Raw genomic sequence first — 18,418 nt, 5'->3', positions numbered from 1 at the left:
CACGGCTGTAGAGCATCCCCACCAGCCCCCTTCCTGTGAGGACTTTGCTGGGGTCCATGGGGTCTCCAAAGGCTGTTGCCTGTTGGGCTCCAGCCACTCCTGCGGAAGAGCTCTGGGGGTCCGTAGGCAGTGCGACCCTTCCCGAGGGCCACGCTGACCCTTCCCAAGTATCACAGAATCACAGAATGGTTAGGGTTGGAAGGGACCTCTGGAGATCATCTAGTCCAACCCCCCTGTCAGAGCAGGGTCACCTACAGCAGGTTGCACAGGACAGCGTCCAGGCGGGTTTTGAATGTCTCCAGAGTGGGAGACTCCACCACCTCTCTAGGCAGCCTGTTCCAGTGCTCCACTACCCTCAAAGTAAAGAAGTTCCTTCTCATGTTAAGATGGAACTTCCTATGTTCAAGTTTATGCCCATTCCCCCTCGTCCTATCACTGGGCGCCACTGAAAAAAGACTGTTCCCATCCCCCTGGCATCCTCCCGTTAAGTATTTGTAAGTATTAATAAGATCCCCCCTCAATCTTCTTTTGTCTAGACTAAAGAGTCCCAAGTCCCTAAGCCTTTCTCCATAGGAGAGATGTTCCAGTCCCCTAATCATCTTCGTTGCCCTTTGCTGGACCCTCTCCAGCAGTTCCCTGTCCTTCTTGAACTGGGGAGCTCAGAACTGGATGCAGTACTCCAGATGCGGCAAAGTAAATCACGTTTGGCATGGTTTCCATCGCAGTCCGTACTGATTTGCTTAGTGAGCTGGTGGATGGATAATTTTTCCTGCCGCTTTGCCGATGGTGCTCGAGGGATTTCTGTGCTGCGCCTTGGGCTCAGCTGAGTGCCGGAGCCCGAAACTGCAGGAACCGAGGCTGGACTGTGCCTGGTGTCTTTACATCCAAGAGGCATTGGCCTCGAGGACCAGGCTCTGCCTGCCAGTTTTCGTGATGAAATCCTCCAAACCAGTGGTCAACTAAGGACTGGGCTGACCCACGTCTGCTGCAGCAATGCAAATCAGCCGTTACCTTGGTTTAATTGAGCTGCACGCTCCGACTGCTTTATACTGCCCTGGTTTGAGTCATTACATACTTAAAAGTTGAGAAATCAGTGTTGACAATATGTCTTACAATTGTTAAAATAGCGCATGGTGTTTGTGCATGCCCTGTTTAAGATAAAAATACAGAATTTCGTAGGCAAGAGTTTACGGTGGAGGTGAGCTTGGAAATCCATGTCAGTTGTTCATGGGCAGACACAGTAAAAAGAGGGACTGTGAGAAATCTAACCGGTCTCTAATAAATGGTGCTCGTTGCGTCCTATTGTTGCTGTGAGAGTAGAAGCTGTATGCCAACCTTCATTTCCTTTTCCTTATTTTAACACATACAGACTTCTTTAAATTTTTCTGCTGGGGTTTTGGGGCAGGCAAGGCAGCCGGGCCAGGCTCCAGGGCTGCGGGATGGGGCTGCGGGGAGGGGGGGACCTGCTGAGAACTCCCACTGTTTAGTAACTTTTAACATAGGGGATGAGAGGGAGGGACCTTTCTTGAGTTAGTCTAGGCTTTGCTTTGACTTGGAAGTCATTTAAGGGCTGTAAACCAGCCACCGCTCAGCCCCTGCGTTTGTCTGAGCTCATCTGAGATGCCTCGGGCAGATCAACAAGCTTGTGACTGCTGCCAAACCTGCCATGTTTCGATGTTTCGTACGTTCCCTTGGGCGGGTTTACCAGATAGGAAAGATGAATTTGAGCGGAGAACCATCCAACTGTAATTATATAAAACAAAGCAGCAAAGTTTTTACAAAACCTAGACTCCATAAAAGTAGCTGTTAAGCAAAAAATGACAAATCTTGTTTGTTCTGCTGCTGTACGCCCAATTAGACGCCAAAACACAATTAAGAACCAAACCCATCTTGCTTGCTGCGGTGGCCAGCTTGGGCTGGAGGGTGCGGCTGTCTCTGCGGCCACGGGGAGATCAGCATTTTATCCCTCATTTCCCCCATCTGCACCTGCAAATCGTTCCCCAGCAGGGCTCACTGCTTCGCTCGCTGTGTCAATGGATGGGGTGAATTAGCTCCAATACGACCTGTTTTTCACAATGAGTTGTTACGGTGACTTTATTCTTACGGTTACGCGTTTGATTAGCAGCTTTGAAACTTTCTCACAGCTTTGCAGGTTTCACGGCTAAAATTCCCCAGGCGTTTGGTTTGTTCTGCGACTGGTCACCCAGGTCGTGTTCAGGCTGAGGGGCTCAGGAGGTTTCCTGCTCAGGTGGGAGGATGCTAACCTCCTTTGAGAAGACTTTGGTGTACAAAATCATGTAAAATAGTCTATTTTTTTTTTTTTAAAGTACATATATGAGTATGTATAAACAATGTATATAAATACTGTAAGGGAGCAGGTAGCAGTCTTTAATATGGGTAATTCTGCGCATCTGAAGTGTTGCTGGCCTGGGACTTGGCAGTGGCCGTGCCAGGGCAGTGGCCATTCCATGGCTCGCTGCTAGACCCAGGTATGGAAAACGGTCACCGAGGAGTGTAATTAATTGGGATCGTAGGTGACACCCACGGTCCCTGGGGGAAGGCGCACGATGTGGTGGCAGTGCGGTGACTCTGGTTGTTGCAGGCTCTACGAGGGGAAGGAGACAGCTGAGTTCCAGCAATCACTGCAGCGGTTCTTCCTCTCCCTGAACCAGCTGATGAAGTCCCCGCTGGACGGTCCTACACTGCTCTCCCAGGTATGACGGGGGCTGGTGCTGCAGGGGGGCTCAGCTCCGGTGCGTGGTGGGATGGACGGTGCCCCAGCGAGGGTGACAGTGGCTGTGCCTGTGCAGGGGTGACACTGGCCATCCTGCACGCAGACCTCCTCGTGCACAGGGGTTCAAAGCGACCTGCCATCCTGCCTGGTGCCTTGCTCCCCCCGAGGACACCCACTTGTGTCCCCGGTGCAAAGCCCTCTGAGGTCTCAGACCACAAAACCCCGCATTGCGCTGGTGCCAGGGGCCACGGTGTGGGTTGGGGTCAGCAGCTTGGGCAAACGCTTTTCCGGCCATGCATGTGCTGATGCCTGGAGGAGAGGGTCTCAGGAGGGCTCCTGGGGCTCATCCCCATCCCGGAACTGGCCTGGCCCTGCTCCGTGCACCATGGGCCAGGCTGGTATGGGCGAGACAGGGGGGAGCATACACGTTGCCCTTTGCGCTGTGGGTCCCTGCGGGCACAGCTGCATCCTTTACCAGCAGCTGGCGTCGAGGTCCTCCAGCTGCTGGTGTGATGGTGCTGGGGCTGGGAACTAACTTGAATGGAGGACACAACGGAGCCACGTGTGCTCTGAGAAGTCAATTAGCGAGAGAAAGCAGGAGTTGGTGCTGGGGCTGAGTGGGTCTGGCCTTGGTGCGGTGCCAGGGGTGAGGATGGGACCACACTCCACACCTGCGCTCTCCCAGCTGGAGAAAGACACCACAGAAGTGCAGGGAGGGACCTCATCTGCAGGCTGGCACGTGCAGTGGCCGCAGGACAGCTGGCAGCTCCTGCTCCTATGTCACATTATTTCATGGCGTTCTTCAATAATCCCTTATAAACTAACCTATTTAAAAAAAAAAAAAAAGTGGTTTGAAGACCAACACGACAGCTATCCTTGTGGAGAAGAGGAAGGCTGTCCCTCCTTATCCCCTCTCTCATCTAAACACTGATCATTATTCTGATTTCCATCCCAATACCGTTGCTCTAGAGACTCTGTGCTATGGTAACCCCACCTGCTGCGGTGTTACTGACTGCTGCATGTTCACCTGTGTGGTTTGTGCATCTCTCGTCACCTTGTTCAGGTCTGCAGAAAATAATTCTTGCAAATGCATCCAGAGCAGAGAGGCCACTGTCCATGGCAAAGGGAGAAAGTCTGCCCTTGCATCCCCAGAAAAGGCATCCCTGCAGCTGCCCTGTGGCTAAGATCAGGAATAGCCAGTGGCAATAGCAAATAGCCATGAGGCACAGACAGGGCACCCTGAGGCTGCAGCCTTGGTGTTAATTGGAAAAGATGAGGTTGAGGCTACCTCAGCTGGGCTACTGTCACAGTGCTGGGGGAGTCCGGGTCAGTCCCTGTCGCACAGCCAGCAGCGGCTGCCCGTCTCAGCAGGACAATTTTCCAGTTGCAGCACTGTTGCGGTTCCTGCGGTGCGCTGGAGGCACTGTGGGTGCGCACAACAGACAGACATCGTTAGAAAGCAGACTGGAAAATGGTATTTCCTCATGTGCCATCGCACTGCTATGGCTTCGGGGCGGGATAGTTCAGGGTGAGGATTCGGTGGGAGCCACCCTCTGCCCAGAACATCTTGGGGGGAGCTGGGGATGGGGCTCGGAAATTTGCCGGGTGCTGCTGCTGCCTGGTTTGCTGAGTTTGACTGCGTTTTCTCCTGGAAATTCTTCAGTGGGATTCCAACTGCTGAGCGGGAGCTTTCCCTTTGTAAATAGCTTTTCTGGTTGCTATGAATTTGTTAGAGAGAGCAGGCAAATTCGAAGCTGTTTGGCCGATCTGTGCTGTTCTCTTTAGGGGAAACGTCCCTCTTAGAAGCCCCCCAGGCTCTTCCTTGGGGACTGCAGGAGTGTTGAGCAAGTCCAGGTGCTGGGGCCATGCTCTGTAGTGGGCTTCGGTGTTGCCCAGTAGTAGGACACAGTCCTTCAGAGAGACTTTACCCCTGCTGCATCTCTTTTAGGTGTGAATACCTGAACTCAGAGATCTTGTCACCAGGTCTCTGGCTTGGTGGTGGCCCCTTGGAGGGTGGCAGAAAGGGGAGCTCGTTCCATCAGAGCGGGGCGGCATAAGGGTTGTTTTTTGTTGACCTCCCCCAGGTCACTTTTGGTCATTGCCTCCCAACTTTAAAGTTGTCAATTTTGTCGATGCAGCTTATGTTTGGTATTTCTGAGCGTGGCTTCGCACTCAGCTGCATCGCAGTGTGCGGTGCCAACTCACCCTGACTGTGGTGTCAGCCAGGTCTCCTCCTCACCGTCATTTGTCCTCCTTGGTGCTCACCACCACCTCTGCTGCTCTGCAAGCGTTATGGTGGCGGGGTTTCTCCCACGTCACCAACAAAGTGTTTCACTGGAGGAGGGAGCGTCCAGGTGAAATTATTCAGCGTGGAAGTGAAAATCAGAAAATGGTCTTAAAAGCAAGAAATCCCTTAACTTTAAATGCACAGGGGTGGCTTCTGAGCTGACCAAGATGCTGGCAGGTGAGACCTGGGAGTATGACGTATAGTGCTCTGGCAATGTTAGCTCCGTGCCTGGCACTGATCAGGCAATGCTCACTCAAAGTTGGGAATTATCAGGAATGACTCGAGAAGATAACAGAAAATGTCCTTTGGCGCAGTGTAAGTCCCTGTGGTGCATCTGTGTCTGGCGCCTGTGCTTCAGAGCAGGCAGTCGAGCTGGAAAAGCCCCAGCACACGGTGACCAGGTGTATGGAGCAGCTTTCAGGTGGAATCACCTACCTGGCCAGACCAGACCCCTCCATCATGGAAAAGAGACAAGCAGGGAGCTGCAGATTCGTCTCTGATCTGCAGAGGGGGGTTGGAGATGGAAACGGTTGCTCAAGGTCTCTCCTGACTCAGGAAAGGGGGGAGCATCTCGTGAAACAGGCAAAGGCAGTGCTTGTTTATCTACTGCGTGATGAAGCTGTTGAGCCCCTTGTGATGGTCTGTATCTGCTCCTCGGAGCAGGCTGCGGATGCTGAAAGTTTGCGCAGGTTTGCAAACAGCTATACTGATCTGTGGAAGAAAAATCCACTCGAGATTATTTAAATACAAAGACATTTCTGACTCCAGAGGCCCTGACTTTCGGAAGCACTTCTGCGGGCTTGTGAACCAGCAGGGTCCCATCCTCTTTCCCTCTGAGCCTCAGAACAAGTGCCCAGCCTTGTGCTGACCGGCTCCGGGTGCCCCTGCCCAGCCCTGCCATTGCTCCCCCGTCTGGAAGGTCTTGTGGTTTCCCTGGTGTCCTGACCCACAGTCAGCCCGGCCATAGTTCTTGTGCTGCATCCTGCACTGGTTCCTGCTGACCCCCAGCCACTGGGTCTTACTATATCCAGCACTGATGGTGTCTCCTGAACATCTTGAGCAGGTACTCCAAGGAGAGGACTTTTTATTTTCCTTGTTCTCTAAGTGGACTTTGTGGCTGCTTTACAGAACTTGCAGACCCCCTGCATCTCCATCTGGGACCACCAGCTCCCATCTAGCAGCTGAAGGTGATACCTGAAAGATCTGTTAGTGGCTGACGTAAGCTTTGCAGCTTCATCCGGTTCTGCCTACTCTTTTCGTTAAAGCTGCAATTATCTGATCAGCCCAAGGCAGAGCTGATAATAGCTCCTTAGCTGCAACACTCCTGCAAAGGCCCCATCTCTTGTGGAGAGAGCTGGTCCTCTGTTGGACTACTTCAGGCTGGGAGGTTTTGTACTATTTTGACTACTCAGAGCTGTGGAGAGGAGGCTGAGTCTCTTTTGGCTCTGCTTACTGGTGTCAAGCTGGGTGCCAGGGATGAACCCACGGCATGGTCCTAGTCAGAGAGCAGGAGCAGCTCTTCAGCCAAACACCTCCAGCATCCCCAGTAAATGCTGTGACCAGGAGGGTGCTCATGCTGTGAAGGAGGTGGAAGGTACCTGCTCCCAGCGTGCAGCTGCCCTGCACATCTCCAGCCGGGAGATGAGGGCTTTTGCTGCAACTGCTCCCTGCCATAGCCAGAGGGCCCTTGAGAGGAGCTTCACTTGTTCCAATGCTTCCCTCCTGGAGTCCTGGTTTCCTCTGCACCCAAAGAAGTTGAGTTTTGAGGTGGAATTGGGGTACAGAATTAAGCAAACACCAGGGTCATGCCAGCTGTCAGGGTGCTGAGCAAGGTGGAGCAGAGCATCACGCTGCTGCCAGCACGGTGTGCTTCAGGGGACCCAAACTGGTCTCACACAGGCACACAGCAATGGCATATCACTACTTGTGGTGGGTGCATGGTTCTCCTTGTTCACACCTTGACAAGGACATCCCGCTCCCCTCCATCTTTCCTTGGTTTAAGTCTAGACTTACCTGCAGCTCAACGATGTGGAGCGGAGGAGATGTCCCCAACCACCTGTGGCCCCTTGGAGTATTTGGGTTTGCATTTGCATTTCACAGCCTGGATCAGGGGTTGCGTTTTTGTGCGGGGTCCTCATGAGCATCCGCAGTTGGTTGCTCTGACTCTTCCCCTGTGGCTGCTGGCACATGGGTGGGTTTCTACAGGACACCCTGCCACTAGCGTCATGCAAAGGTGATGGTGGCTGCCATACACACCAGAGGCAGGTCCTGCCCCAGACAGTGACTGGCCAGGTTCTGCTGCGCCCATCCCTGGTCTGTGCTGGGCTCCCTGCTGGCCATCTGCCTGCCTGTGGCCACCGGTCCAGCTCCAACAGAGAGCATCACCAGTGACGGCATGGACAGGGCAGCTGATTCAAACAAACATTGCTATTGTGCAGCTGGGGAGAAATTGGACACCATTTTCAGATCAGGGCCAGGCTGATGCACTCTTGCCATGAAAAATCAGTAAGAGGGGGCTCCTCCTCGGCGGTGAAAGAAAGACGTTTTCAGTTCTGCAAGGCCAGGCAGTTCCCTCAGCAGTTGCAATAAAAACCAGAACCAGTTTCTGGAAGAAATAGTTTCTGAGGCGTAGATGCCGATATTTAAGAAGTCTTGTAACACTGGAAAAATTCCTGAGGAGTGGGAAAAATTCTATATTAGCTCATTTTTTAAAAGGTGAATCAGATGACCTTGCTAACTGTAGACCCAAGAGCAGGTTCTGCTGTCCCCATCCCTGGTCTGTGCTGGGCTCCCTGCTGGCCATCTGCCTGCCCGTGGCCACCGGTCCAGCTCCAACAGAGAGCATCACCAGTGACGGCACGGACAGGGCAGCTGGTTCAAACAAACATTGCTATTGTGCAGCTGGGGAGAAATTGGACACCATTTTCAGATCAGGGCCAGGCTGATGCACTCTTGCCATGAAAAATCAGTAAGAGGGGGCTCCTCCTCGGTGGTGAAAGAAAGACGTTTTCAGTTCTGCAAGGCCAGGCAGTTCCCTCAGCAGTTGCAATAAAAACCAGAACCAGTTTCTGGAAGAAATAGTTTCTGAGGTGTAGATGCTGATATTTAAGAAGTCTTGTAACACTGGAAAAATTCCTGAGGAGTGGGAAAAATTCTATATTAGCTCATTTTTTAAAAGGTGAATCAGATGACCTTGCTAACTGTAGACCCAAGAGGCTGACCATTGATCCCGGCTCAGTCATGGAGAGGATGCAATCAATTCAGAGTTAAAGGGTGGCAGTATAATTAATGTTAATCAGTCCAGCTTTACTGAGCATGGAGTTTAATAAAAAAAAAATATCAAATTTAGCTGTTGCTTTTTTGAAGTTATGAATATGACTGACTAAGATAACTGACATAATAGGCGAGACTAACAAGTGTCTGACTTTATACAGCATTCTGATTTAAAATTAGCGTTGTGTAAGTTTATTAAAATAACTGCTTTTAATCTCCTTAATATGTATCTTCTCTGTTCTAAAAAAAGTCATTACAAATGGAGAACTGTCGTGGTGGGATGGGCCTTTCTTTTGTGTCCCAGGGGAATCGGCTCTTGGCTCAGATGTCTCTGTGTGCTTGCCAGTTTGCCAAATCTGGCCGTGGCCGGTGCAGAGGGCACAGGCAGCAGCGGTGGTGCTGGATAAACGGGGAATTCTCTGCTCCGTGCCCGGTCTCTGCGGGCAGAGAGGTGCCGGGGCAGAGGACGGGGCTGCGGAGCAGAGCTGTGAGCTGCCATCAGCAAGCGACTGAAGGCAACCCTGAGCGTGGTGTCATTGCAAAGAATTAAGTCAGTCCCTGGATTTATACATAAAAAGGCGTTAAATGGAAAAATCTGGAGAGGAAGCAAAGGAGGCTGTTGGTGAATGATGTACCCGGCCTTGCTGCCCTCAGTTGCAACAGGTACCTAAGTATTGGAGAAGGGTTTGTGAGAGCTGCAGAAATGACTCTGTTTTGTGTTTGATGGAGATTAACACTATTTCAGTCAGCTAGAAGAGGGTAGTGGAGAACTCAATCACAGTCTTTGCAAACCAGAGAGAGAAGACATTTCTGGAGCATCGCTTAGTGCCACAGGGAAGGGCAGAGCCCAGTGCAGCAAAGGGTGCTGGAGCTCACTGAGCTCTCTGGGAACGCAACGCTGGGCAGTAGGATGGGCGACCACCACTGCTGGAGCTGGCAGGGTCTCTGGGATGGAGTTTTTAATCACATCTGGAGAGCTTCACAGAGCTGCACCAGCCCGCGCTGAGGGTCTGCCCTGCCCGTTACTGCCCTGACATGGGCAGCAGCCACCCAGCAAGGGGTCCGAGACAAGCAGAAGGTTTTGGTCCTGCTGCAGGGTGCTCCTAGGGCAAACTCCTCCAGAGACTTGCCCGTGCCTGTAATCTCCATGTTCGCTGTGCTCAGAGGGATGTGTCCAAGGTGAACTTGTCCAGGCGCTTTTCAAAACTAGGTGAATTTGCAATAGGCACCAGTCTCTCAGACTCCTACTGTAACTCAGATGGAGCGACGGAATTGATGCCGAAACCACTGGGTAAACATTCCTGGAGCTGAATTGGGTAGGGGTCAGCCCCGTGTGGCCCTGCAGGCATTCAACCTCCTGAAACCGATGCTGAAGTGCAGAAGTATGTGGAGACCACCTCTGGCACCCGGAGACCGGAGGGTTCCCAGCGCCGCTTTCAGCACAGTTTGAAGCCCGGGGAAGCCTGAAGAACCAACTATCCTGGCAAAGCTCAGGATAAGCAAAACTCAGCGAGTCGTTTATGCTACTCAGTCACATCCATAAACATAACCAAGTAGATTTTAATGCAGAAAAAAATTGTGGTCAGTGTGTTTGCTGTTCCAAAAAACCAAATAGCTGTGTGTCCCCTACCCTTGCAGCCTTCCAGCGGGGGTGCAGGGCTGGGCTGGCTGCAGGGCAGCCCTGCTCCTTCAGCAGCCTCGGCTGGAGCGTTTTACAAGCAACACAAGCCAGGGCTTACATACCCAATACTCATGTTGTAGGAGTTCATGTGGTTTCAAAGTAAAAGCTGTAGACGGTTATTCGTATTGACAATGGTAGAGGTGTATGATCTGGATGCTTTGCTGGATGCTGGTGGCTTGGCGAGAGGAAGCTGCTCCCAGCTGGATGTCCCTTCCCCGGGGACGGCAAGGGTGATGGGCTGGTGGCTGCAGGCACTGCTTTAACAAGAGGGGGGCTGAATGAGGATGGTGCTGACTCAGCACCCACAGCCTGGGGGGAAGCAGGATGGGCCAGCGATCGCCTGCGTGGCGTCCGTCCATCTGTCCTGCCCCATGTGGTGATGCAGGGCTGGTGCAGGCAGCTTTCATCTCTTTGCAGGGAGCAGCACTGAAGTACCTGCCTTCCATCCTCGAGGACGTGTTTGGGATCTTCGACTCCTCTGCGCTGGGGTAGGGTCCCCATTGCCCACATCATCCCCAGTCCTGCTCTGTGGCGTGCTCGCTGCCTGCTGCAGCCATCTCTGCCCCCGCTCCTGTCCCACAGCAACCCCCCATCCCAGAGCTGCTGGCAGGGACCAGGCTGACACCATCGAGTGGAGGGCGAGGGCAGGTAGAGGGGTCTGGATTTCCTGGGAATTGCATCCTTATCCCCTTCCTAGTGCAAAAGCAGGGGAGGGTTTTGCTCAATTTTAGCAGTAGCCTGTGCTTCAGGCAGGGGCTAAGCCTGGAAACCCTCAGCCCCAGCCGAGTCCGTTTTGGGAATTCAGGCAGGGCTTTTACGCCGGGTGTCTCCCTGTGGCCATCTGCGGTGGCCACGGGGTGCCTTGTGGCTTTGTGCGGAGGGACCGTCCTGCCCTGCACCTCCCCGTACAGCCTTGCCCACATCGAGCAGCTCCCCCCTAGCCCAGTAGCCCCATCCTGACTGAAACATGGGGGGCAATCGGTATCCAACCCCTCCGCTGCTGCATTTGTCTTCTGCAGAAAGAAAGGGGCTGCAGGTGCTTGGGACTGCAAAGCAAGCGGGGTTCTCGCAAGCCCCGTATTTAACACTCGTTAAATCCTCTCGCCTGGACGGCAGGGCCTTGCTGCGGGACTTCATCGGGAACCTGCCGCCCCAGCGCCTGCTGAAGCAGAAGCTACAGTCCCTGACCGACATCGTCAACAGCACGATCTTCCAGTCCTATGGTGAGAAGGGGCACCGGGTGGTCCTGGAGGCACTGCCCACGCTGAGCTCTCCAGGAGTGTCAGGGCATTGGATGGGGACGAGTCCCTGCTGCAGGGACCCCTCCTTTGTCCCCCATGCCCAAGGGCAGCTCTGCAGAAGGAGGCAATTCCCTCGAGCCTGTGCTGGAGCCATGCGTTGCAGAGCCCCTCACCGGGGTGCAGCTGGTGCTGTTGGAGTGAACCTCTCCTGCTGTCTGAAAGGCGGCCAGGCTGCAGAGGGAAATACGGTTTAGCTGAAGTACAGTCAGCGTGAGGATGGTTTTAGAGGGGTTGTCGGGGGCTTGCTGTCAGACTGGAAGGACATACTGAGTAGGATTCCCTAGGTTTGCCCTGGCTCCGATGCTGCTTGGTATTCTTAGGAGTCATCTAGATGATGGAAAAAACGAGTAGACTTGTTAAATTTTGCCCTGCAAGGCAGAAGCAACTGGAGGCACACTGGGGGAAAGACTCAGGATTTAAAATAATCTCAACAAGTTGGAGAAAAGGTTTTGAAAGATATAGACCATATTTAAGTTAAAAACTATCATGTGAAAGCAATTGCTGAGCAAGCAGAGGACAGAGCCTGGAGAGCAGCAGTGCTGTAAGGAGGAGTTTGGGGCCGGGGGAGCAGAGGGGGTCAGTGATGCAGCCCTCACAGGGAGAGCATCCCTTGGACACACGAGTGTCCTGCACCCTGCTTGGCGTCAGAGAGGCCTCGGCTGGGCTTACTTCCAGGTGCGATTTTGGGTGGCACGAGAAACTTGTGGCTGAACTGGAGAAAGTCCAGAAGAAAGCAGTGAGAGAAGTAGAGCTTAGAAGACAGGGTGAGGAAGAAATGACCGAGGGGCTTGGGGCAGGAAAGGGCACAGGGGAGATGTGGCAAGCTTCCAGATATCCACGTGGCATCTTCAAAGAGAAGGGGAGTGGGCTGCCATGGGGACCTGGGGCAGGGGTCCCGGGCTTCAGCCACAGCAGGGAGGCTCAGGGGAGCAGGTCAGCTGTGAGCAGCAGGAACCATTTTGTGTCTCTGCCAGTGGAGACTTCGAGAGCAGGCAGCATGAATGTGTCTAACTTGGCCATCGAGTGCAGGTGGCAGGTCACCTCCTGCTGCCTGCTGCAGCTCTGGTCTGAGCCACCACGATCCTGCGAGTGCTCCCCGCATCCTTCCCCACATCCTACCTTGGGTCCTTCCCCGCATCCTCCCCCACAACGCCGGGAGACAGTATGACACCGCTGCTCCGCACCCCACAATGGCAGACAGTCGTGCCAGCAAGAAAACAACAGAGAAACATTTTCCCCCACTTTCATTCTCCTTGCCCCCACTTCAGTGGTGCCACTGTGGTGATAAGCAGCAACGTGGTGCCATCAGTGCAGGGCGGTGTCGCAAATGCCAGCCCTGGGCAGAGGAACGGAGTAGTATGTAATAGGAAGAGCACAAGCTTCTCATATATTCAGCACTAGAGACTCTAGTTGATCTAGATGGTGTCCAGTTTAAAAAGTCTCCATCTATTTAGTTAAATCACAAGCACCTTTAACAAAGCAGAGGAGCAGAGCAAACTCCGCTGGCGGAAGCTGAAGCAAGAGAGGTTCAGATGAGTCTTTTCTGGTTTAGTTTAGTCTATTTTAGCAGAGGGGATACGTAGCTGTGTAACAGGGTTCAACGAATTCTCTGTGTTGGAGCCTTCCCACCAGGGTTTAATGTTTTTCCAAAAACCCTGCTCCATTCGAGGAGGAAGTTGACAACTCCGTGCGTGTGGGTCACAGCCCAGTCCAGGAGCCACGCTGGTCCTGTCCGTCCTATTGGTCCCTTTCCTGCCCAGTCCTCTCCCGTGCTGGGGCGGTGCCAGTGCCCACCAGCCCCATGCCTCCCTGTCCACCCCAACAGAGTGCCGAGAGCTGCTGCTGCAGACGACGGTGCCCATCCTGCAGGAGCTGATCGAGAAGGGGGAGGAGGAAGATGCCTGCATTGAGCTGCTCAGCAACATCCTGGAGGTGCTGTACAAGGCCCAGAAGGTAAATCCCATCTTTTCTGCTGCCTCCTTTTCCCTCTCCAGTAAACACCTTGGAAATGACCTGACTAAACCCGTTTGAGTAGGGCTAAGCACAAACTAGTGGCCATGATATGGTCAGCACTAGGTGTGGTCCATCCAAAGTCAAAGGGGGCTGTTGGCGCCCACCATCCCAGTGGGAACCTGCCCAAGCTGGGGGTAAAAACCTTTTGATTTCCACCTCAGCTGGTCTCTGGCGAGTTCCTGTCAGTCCCCATAGGTGAGGAAAAGGCCTCCAAGCCAAGGGAGAGGACTGACCTTGAGGGCAAGGGCGCACATTGCTGGCCATGCCTCTTACTGTCCCTGCTCTGCGAGCGCAGGAGAAGGGTGAGGGCAAGGGAGAAGGCCGCTGGTCAGTGATTGCTTGCTGGCTCCTGGGCAGCGTTGCACTCCAAAATTAGCAGCGATGGCCCTAAATGTGAGCCAGAGTCCTCTGGCATGGCAGTCCAGCCCAGCACCCCGCAGCAGCGAGCCGACCATGCCTGGGGTGGTGGGGAACCCCCACGTACCCCTTTCCCCCTACGCTGCCTGTGGGATCCTGCCGGCTGGTGTGGGGTACCAAAGCAAGGGATGGCAGTAATACACCGGTCCAGCTGCACTCGGGGCTGAGCGTCCAGCTGGGCATGGTCCTGCTGCGGGTGCCGGACTGCCCAAACATGACTGGTCCTGCGATGGCCTCTGGTGGGACGGGGCTGTCCTTGCTGGGCATCAGCCCGCATTCGCTGGGCGCTGTTTGTTGCAGAGAGCAGAGGAGCTGCGAGCGCAGCACGGCGCGGGCAAGGGACGGCACAAGGAGCGTGGGGATGCGGAGCTGGTGAGTAATTCTCTGGTGGGCTTTGGCACTTGGCAGGTGGTGGGAAGGAGCCAGGTGCCCCTGCGCATTCGGGAAGGGCTTATCTGCATCTCAGTGTGGTGACAAACCCTGTACGGTCACCTGGAGGCAAGGTGCAGAGCTGGGCTGCTGGCAGGGGTGCTGCAGTGATGGGGTCAGGCCTGGGAGGTGCCCTGCAGGGCTGGGAGGCTGGAGGTCTGTGTGGTTCTAGGCTTGCTGTGAGCACCCAGTGCCCCATGTCCAGTCCTGGGGTGGGGGGAGTCTGTGCCCAGACCTTCGCCCTGGTCCTCCATGACCCTGGTGCTTCATTGTGCTCTGGTGGGTGGACTGGGGCCATTCCAGATCCTTGCTCAGGTGACAAGTGAGTGTGGTCTTGTGGCTCTCGGAGGACAGTGGGGCTGTGGGGTTGCCTGATGGCGTTCCCAGGACAGCAGGTGAGGTGTGTGCGAGGTGTGCCGGCGCTTCAGGGCTGGTCCACGCTGGGTCACAGTCCTGCCAGCATGCTGGTGGCCCCGCTAGACCCCGCTGGACTCACTGCTCCCCAAGCACTGGAAGGATAAAGCGTGGGGTTGTAACACTGGAAGCAGCGTACAAAAGACAGAGAGCAACCATGACTGCTGATGGCCCTGGCAGCATGACCTGCGGTTGCGGTTGTCCTTGTAGGCTTCTGCCTTGGCATGGAAGATGTTTGGGTCTAGCACGTGGAAGTCACGGGCACAAGCACAGCCCTCACAGCTGTGCTGGCAGCTCCCTCCCTGGGTCACCCTTCTCCTCCTCTGTTTCCCGCAACACAGAAACGTGGCACCCTGCACGGTGTGGGATGCTGGGGCACATCGCTGTGGTGCCAGCCTGATGGACAGGCAGGTCCATACCTCAGTAGTTGTCCCCCTTTCCCCGTGTTGTCTGCATGCTGTCCTCCATCCCCTGCCTTTCTGCAGCTAGCATTGGGCCATGTCCCTGGGCCACCAGCGAGCCCATCACCACCTCTCCCTGCAAGCCCCCATCCACCCACAGTGAGGCTGAGCGGCTGCTGGTGGCTGTTCCTGCAATGTTTTGGGAAAGCACAGGGATCTGTGCTCCTGCCTCACAGGATAGATCCTCTATTTCTGTCCTTTCTAGACTGGTCTGTGCTTTGGGGTCCCTTTCTGTGACCCCTTGGGAAGTCCAGATGTCACACCTGCAGCACAGCGACCGGCACTGTGGAAGCTGAATTAGATGCGTGCCACCATGTCCTGGGGTGGGCAAGGTGGCTGTGTGAGCATGGCTTGCTTAATTCCCATGGCACTGGGAAGCCCAGGCAGTGGCAGGGAAAGCTTGGAAATTGTGGTTGAAATGTCTCAGTTTGGCCTTAACTTTTTAACCTAAAATAACCTTTAAGGAGAGGATGGTCAGGATGCTCATGGGTGAGGATCCTGCTCTTGTTTCAACCCCGTGTGAGCTGAAACACACCTTTGTCTGCCTACTGAGGATGCGGCCATCCCCAGGTGGGTGGTCGGCTTTGCCAGGGGGGCGTACGAGGCCGAGCTGTACAGAGACCTCGAGCCCCATATTAACACTGGAGCGCCTTGTCCCCGCTCCAGCTCCAGCTGGTCACCCTGATGCTGCCAGCCCTCCGCACGGTGATTAAACGAGCCGTATTTGCTGTGCTGGAGTGGAATAGTCTTTTATTTCAGTATTTCATATAAATCATGACTCTTTAGAGTCAGCTCGTGATTTCCCAACTCCCAAGGTGCCATGAGTCTGTCCCTCCTAGCAGTGTGCTCCTGCCCGGCCATCACCACGGACCAGAGCTGTCTGGACCCACGGCTGAGGATCCCAGGTGCAGGGCTCATCCAACGGCCACAGTGTCCCATGGCTGGAACTGCGGAAGTGTTGGGACTCATCCAGAAGCCATGTTCTCCCATGGCTGGAGCAGAGCTGCTTCCTCCCCGCTGCACGGGGCACTACGGGGTGCTGAGGAAACTCATGCCCTCAGCCCCGGCTTCCAGTCCTCTGCCAAGAATAACTGCAAACACTTTGCAGCCTCCTTGCCTGCTTTTTTGCTCAGCCGCAGTAATTGCGGCGGTACCACGGGGCTGATCGCGTGTGGCCTGGGAGGCGGCGTGTCCCCAGCCCAACCTGCCAGCACCGGGTACCCGTGAGGACTGGGGACTGCGTGCCAGCTCTGTGCCGTGGGGGCGATTCCCATCGGCTGTGGTGATGGTGCTGTCACCTGTGCCCTCCCTCTTGGCACCACAGCAGGCAGCGCCAGGTGCTCGGGCATGGCCGTGACACCTCTTGCCTTGCAGGTGAAGGTGAAGAAGCACATCCAGCTGATCCTGGAGCGGCTGCTGCACACCGTCAATCGCAGGGTGATTGTCCTGGACCGGGAGAACACCTTGCGGGTGAGTACCACCACCGCCGCCTCGCGCTGCGCCGGGCATGGCAGTGGCTGCCTTGGGTGACAAGGGAGATGCAAAAAGCATAGCTGATTTAGGGGTCTGGGACCGTGTGACCAACGCTGCTCCTCAGCTGGCACTGCAGCCTGGTACCCTGCTGGCTGGGGCTGGATGAGCAGGTGTTTAATGCAGCAGGATGCATGAGAAAGCCCAAAAAAGGCAGGGGGAGCCATGCCAGAAGCAGGTCTGGAGCAGAGGGTGTGTTGGGAGGAGCAGGCAGGGTGTTTGTGATGCACGAAGCCCATTTTGGAAGCAGATGAGGGGTTTGGGCTGTATTCTCCAGAAAAAAGCGACAGGACTCGGTGAACCATCACAATTTTACGTGCCAAAAAACATGTGGGAGGAATGTGTGGGGACACTCACCTTTCATGGGAGGGGGGTGGGCAGGTCAGAGCGCTCCTCAGCCACAGCTTCATGCAGAGCAGCCGCACTGGGTGCAATGGTCTAATCACGGAGGAGGGGGAAACGGAGCTGTGGCCGGTGTGGGTTCACGGGCACTCTGATGTAGAGGTGGTGGCAAACCCAGTGTGCTTGGCTGGGCAGCAAGGAGTGGGCCCAACAAGCTGCTCTGGGTTGTGAGCGTGGGCGAGGAGCTAGGTCTGACCGTGTTCTGGGAGCCCAGAGCGAGCAGTGGGGCTGTGCAGCAGTGGAGAAGCACCGTGCTGTGGGGAAGTACCATGCCATACCGTGCCTGGGGAGGTGTGGGCATCCGGAGTGGAATTTTAGCCCTTTGCTTGAGCCTTCTTGGGATAAGCCTGCAGGTTTGCCACCCTGTTCTTTGTTCTTGTTAATAAAGACCTAATTAAACCGAGGCAATACAGCCGGTGGGCAGGATGGCACTTTATTGTCATTGGCCCTGCGCATGTTTTCCGGCAGATGAGGCTGCCCTAGTCTGTGAGCATCACTGACATGATGAGGCACCGGTGTTGCTGCTCCCTGCCTGGTGACCCTTTCTCATACCCCTGAGGGACAGGGGGAGGCGTGAGGTCTCCCCTTCAGCTCCCGGCTCAACCTGCCCTCCCCTGCCCGCTTGGCCAGTGCAGCCCCATGGTGACGTTTCCCAGCACTGTCCTGGGGTGGCTTTGCTGGCTGAGCCGATGGTGGGTGCAGTCCCCGGCACGCACCCGGGTACAAGTGACCTCGTAGCCAGGCAGTACCGCTTTGCCAGAGGCACCCCTGGCTCCGCTGCCAAAAGCAGCACCGCTGGGGCTGCGCGGGGCGGGCACAGCAGGCTCTCGGCGTTGGAGTATGATTCACGTGTGACTCAGGCAGGAGATGCGTACGGGGTTGCATTTGGTATCATCTTGCTTTTAGCCTCTGTTCCCAGGCTGTGTGATTCAGTGCCAGAGGAAGCAAGAGCAAAAAGAGCTGTTGGGCACGCTCTGCCAGGCTGTGACAGAGGCGAGGGGGGGATGCTGGGTGCTGAAGTGTGGCCCCATACCCAGTGTGGGAGAAGGGAAGCGATCCTTTGGCTGCGCCTCACTCCCTCCACTTGCTCCCCTTCCCACGCACTGGCCCTGCTGGGCTCCAGAAACGCTGTCTGGCAGCTTTCCCAGTGCGTTCGTGATTTCCATACTGCTGCCGCAGCCCCTGCTTTCACCCCGCTGTTCGAGGACCCTCAGCTCAGGCTGCTCCAGCAGCTGTGGCTGCCAGAAAGGTCTGGAGGGGGGACCGGAGATGTGTGTGTGCCCACGCCGGAGGCAGCCCTCCATCCACCCTGTTGCTGCTGGGCAAGAAGCAGAATTTGGGAGGAGGAGTGCCCCAGATTCACTGTCCCAGGGGCTCGGACATCCCCTGCCCTTGCCTTGATGGCTCAGCCTGGTCCCACAGGTCCTGTGAGCGCTGTGCAGCAGGGATGAGCTCCCACAGGAGAGGCTGCGGCTG

General features: G+C 55.2%; 1 protein-coding gene across 1 annotated transcript in view; it reads left to right on the top strand.

Moving 5' to 3' along the window:
• The window catches only part of LOC104294208 (dedicator of cytokinesis protein 2-like), a 96,444-nt gene that overhangs the window by 23,190 nt on the left and 54,836 nt on the right, over window positions 1–18,418 (top strand). The window contains exons 23-27 of the mRNA XM_009893789.1: window positions 2,603–2,694; window positions 10,376–10,463; window positions 11,092–11,198; window positions 13,102–13,229; window positions 16,385–16,480. Coding sequence (XP_009892091.1) covers window positions 2,603–2,694; window positions 10,376–10,463; window positions 11,092–11,198; window positions 13,102–13,229; window positions 16,385–16,480 — 511 coding nt within the window. The remainder of the gene's footprint in view (window positions 1–2,602; window positions 2,695–10,375; window positions 10,464–11,091; window positions 11,199–13,101; window positions 13,230–16,384; window positions 16,481–18,418) is intronic.

Source organism: Charadrius vociferus, unplaced genomic scaffold (assembly GCF_000708025.1).
Source record: "Charadrius vociferus isolate BGI_N301 unplaced genomic scaffold, ASM70802v2 scaffold59, whole genome shotgun sequence".
In the NCBI taxonomy this organism is placed as follows: domain Eukaryota; kingdom Metazoa; phylum Chordata; class Aves; order Charadriiformes; family Charadriidae; genus Charadrius; species Charadrius vociferus.
This window is presented reverse-complemented; position numbering and strand designations above follow the sequence as displayed.